The sequence below is a fragment of the Apis dorsata genome, unplaced genomic scaffold (genome assembly GCF_000469605.1).
Source record: "Apis dorsata unplaced genomic scaffold, Apis dorsata 1.3 scaffold_415, whole genome shotgun sequence".
Classification (NCBI taxonomy): domain Eukaryota; kingdom Metazoa; phylum Arthropoda; class Insecta; order Hymenoptera; family Apidae; genus Apis; species Apis dorsata.
Window position 1 is genome coordinate 15,264 of NW_006263670.1, and position 1,047 is coordinate 16,310.

The 1,047-nt window shown below is 21.5% G+C and overlaps 1 protein-coding gene across 2 annotated transcripts in view; it reads left to right on the forward strand.

The window, feature by feature from the left end:
• LOC102677533 (late secretory pathway protein AVL9 homolog) overlaps positions 1-1,047 on the forward strand; it is a 5,200-nt gene that overhangs the window by 1,421 nt on the left and 2,732 nt on the right. For both annotated transcript variants that reach the window (XR_004150997.1, XM_031512290.1), the window contains exons 3-4: positions 432-660; positions 745-934. Coding sequence is in view for 1 of the 2 variants with exons in the window: in XM_031512290.1 (XP_031368150.1) it covers positions 432-660; positions 745-934 (419 nt within the window). In the remaining variant the exon portion in view is untranslated. The remainder of the gene's footprint in view (positions 1-431; positions 661-744; positions 935-1,047) is intronic.

A 1,047-nucleotide genomic window follows, 5' to 3' on the forward strand; every position in this document is an offset into this window, starting at 1 on the left:
TAATCAAATATCAAAATTAATTGTATAAGATATTTATAAAGATTTTATTTTGAGAACAAATTTTACTTACATTTGAAAAATGAATACATTTTTATACGAGAAATAATTTTTTTTCTATGTTAAAAAATTGAAGGAAGAAACGGAATATAATCCTATACGTATATTATAATTTTTGAAGTGAAACAAATTGATTGTCTGCGATAAAATAATAACTTTTATATCTCGAAATAATAATTTCTAAATTTGATCATAAGTTTTATGAAAAAATATATTTTATGATAAAACATTTGTATCCCTTATTTGTAAAAAAAGTTTTTTTTTCTTGGAAATTATGCAAATTAAAAATTCATCTTTTATAATCATAATTTTATGAAAAATATATTATTTAAGTATTTATTCTGAATAAATGGAGAATATTTATTTATTTTCAGAAATTAAAAAATCGTACATCCGACATAACAAGAGGTACGGTTCAAAAGTCTGTTTGTGTTTTAAGTACCTTACCATTATATGGTCATATTCAAGTAAAAATGGCTTTGATAACGCATGCATACTTTGAAGAAGGTGACTTTAGTAAAGTGTCATTATTAGAAGATACTTATCATCATCTCAATTCTTGTATGAGTTGTGAGAGTCAAATACCACCGCAAATATTTGTTGGTAATTATGAATTATTGCATTTTTAATGTGAATGAAAATAGTTTGAATAAATATTTTTTATATAAAAGAATTTAATGTTTATAGGATTGTCTGCAAGAGATTTCATATTACAATTTCGTCACAAAGTTCTTTTATTGTTTAAACTACTTTTGTTAGAAAAAAGAATAGTTTTTTATCAATCACCTGTTCAACCATTATGCGCTGCAATATTAACATTACTTTCATTGTATCCTGGTATGATAGAACATGGTTTGCAACAAGCTGCTTGTGTTAGGTATTATATATTTTAAAAAAATATATTTTTTATAATTATATTATTTTTATCACTTATACTTTATTTTTTTTTTTCTTTCTTTTTTTCTTTTTTTTTTTTTTTTTTTTTTTTTT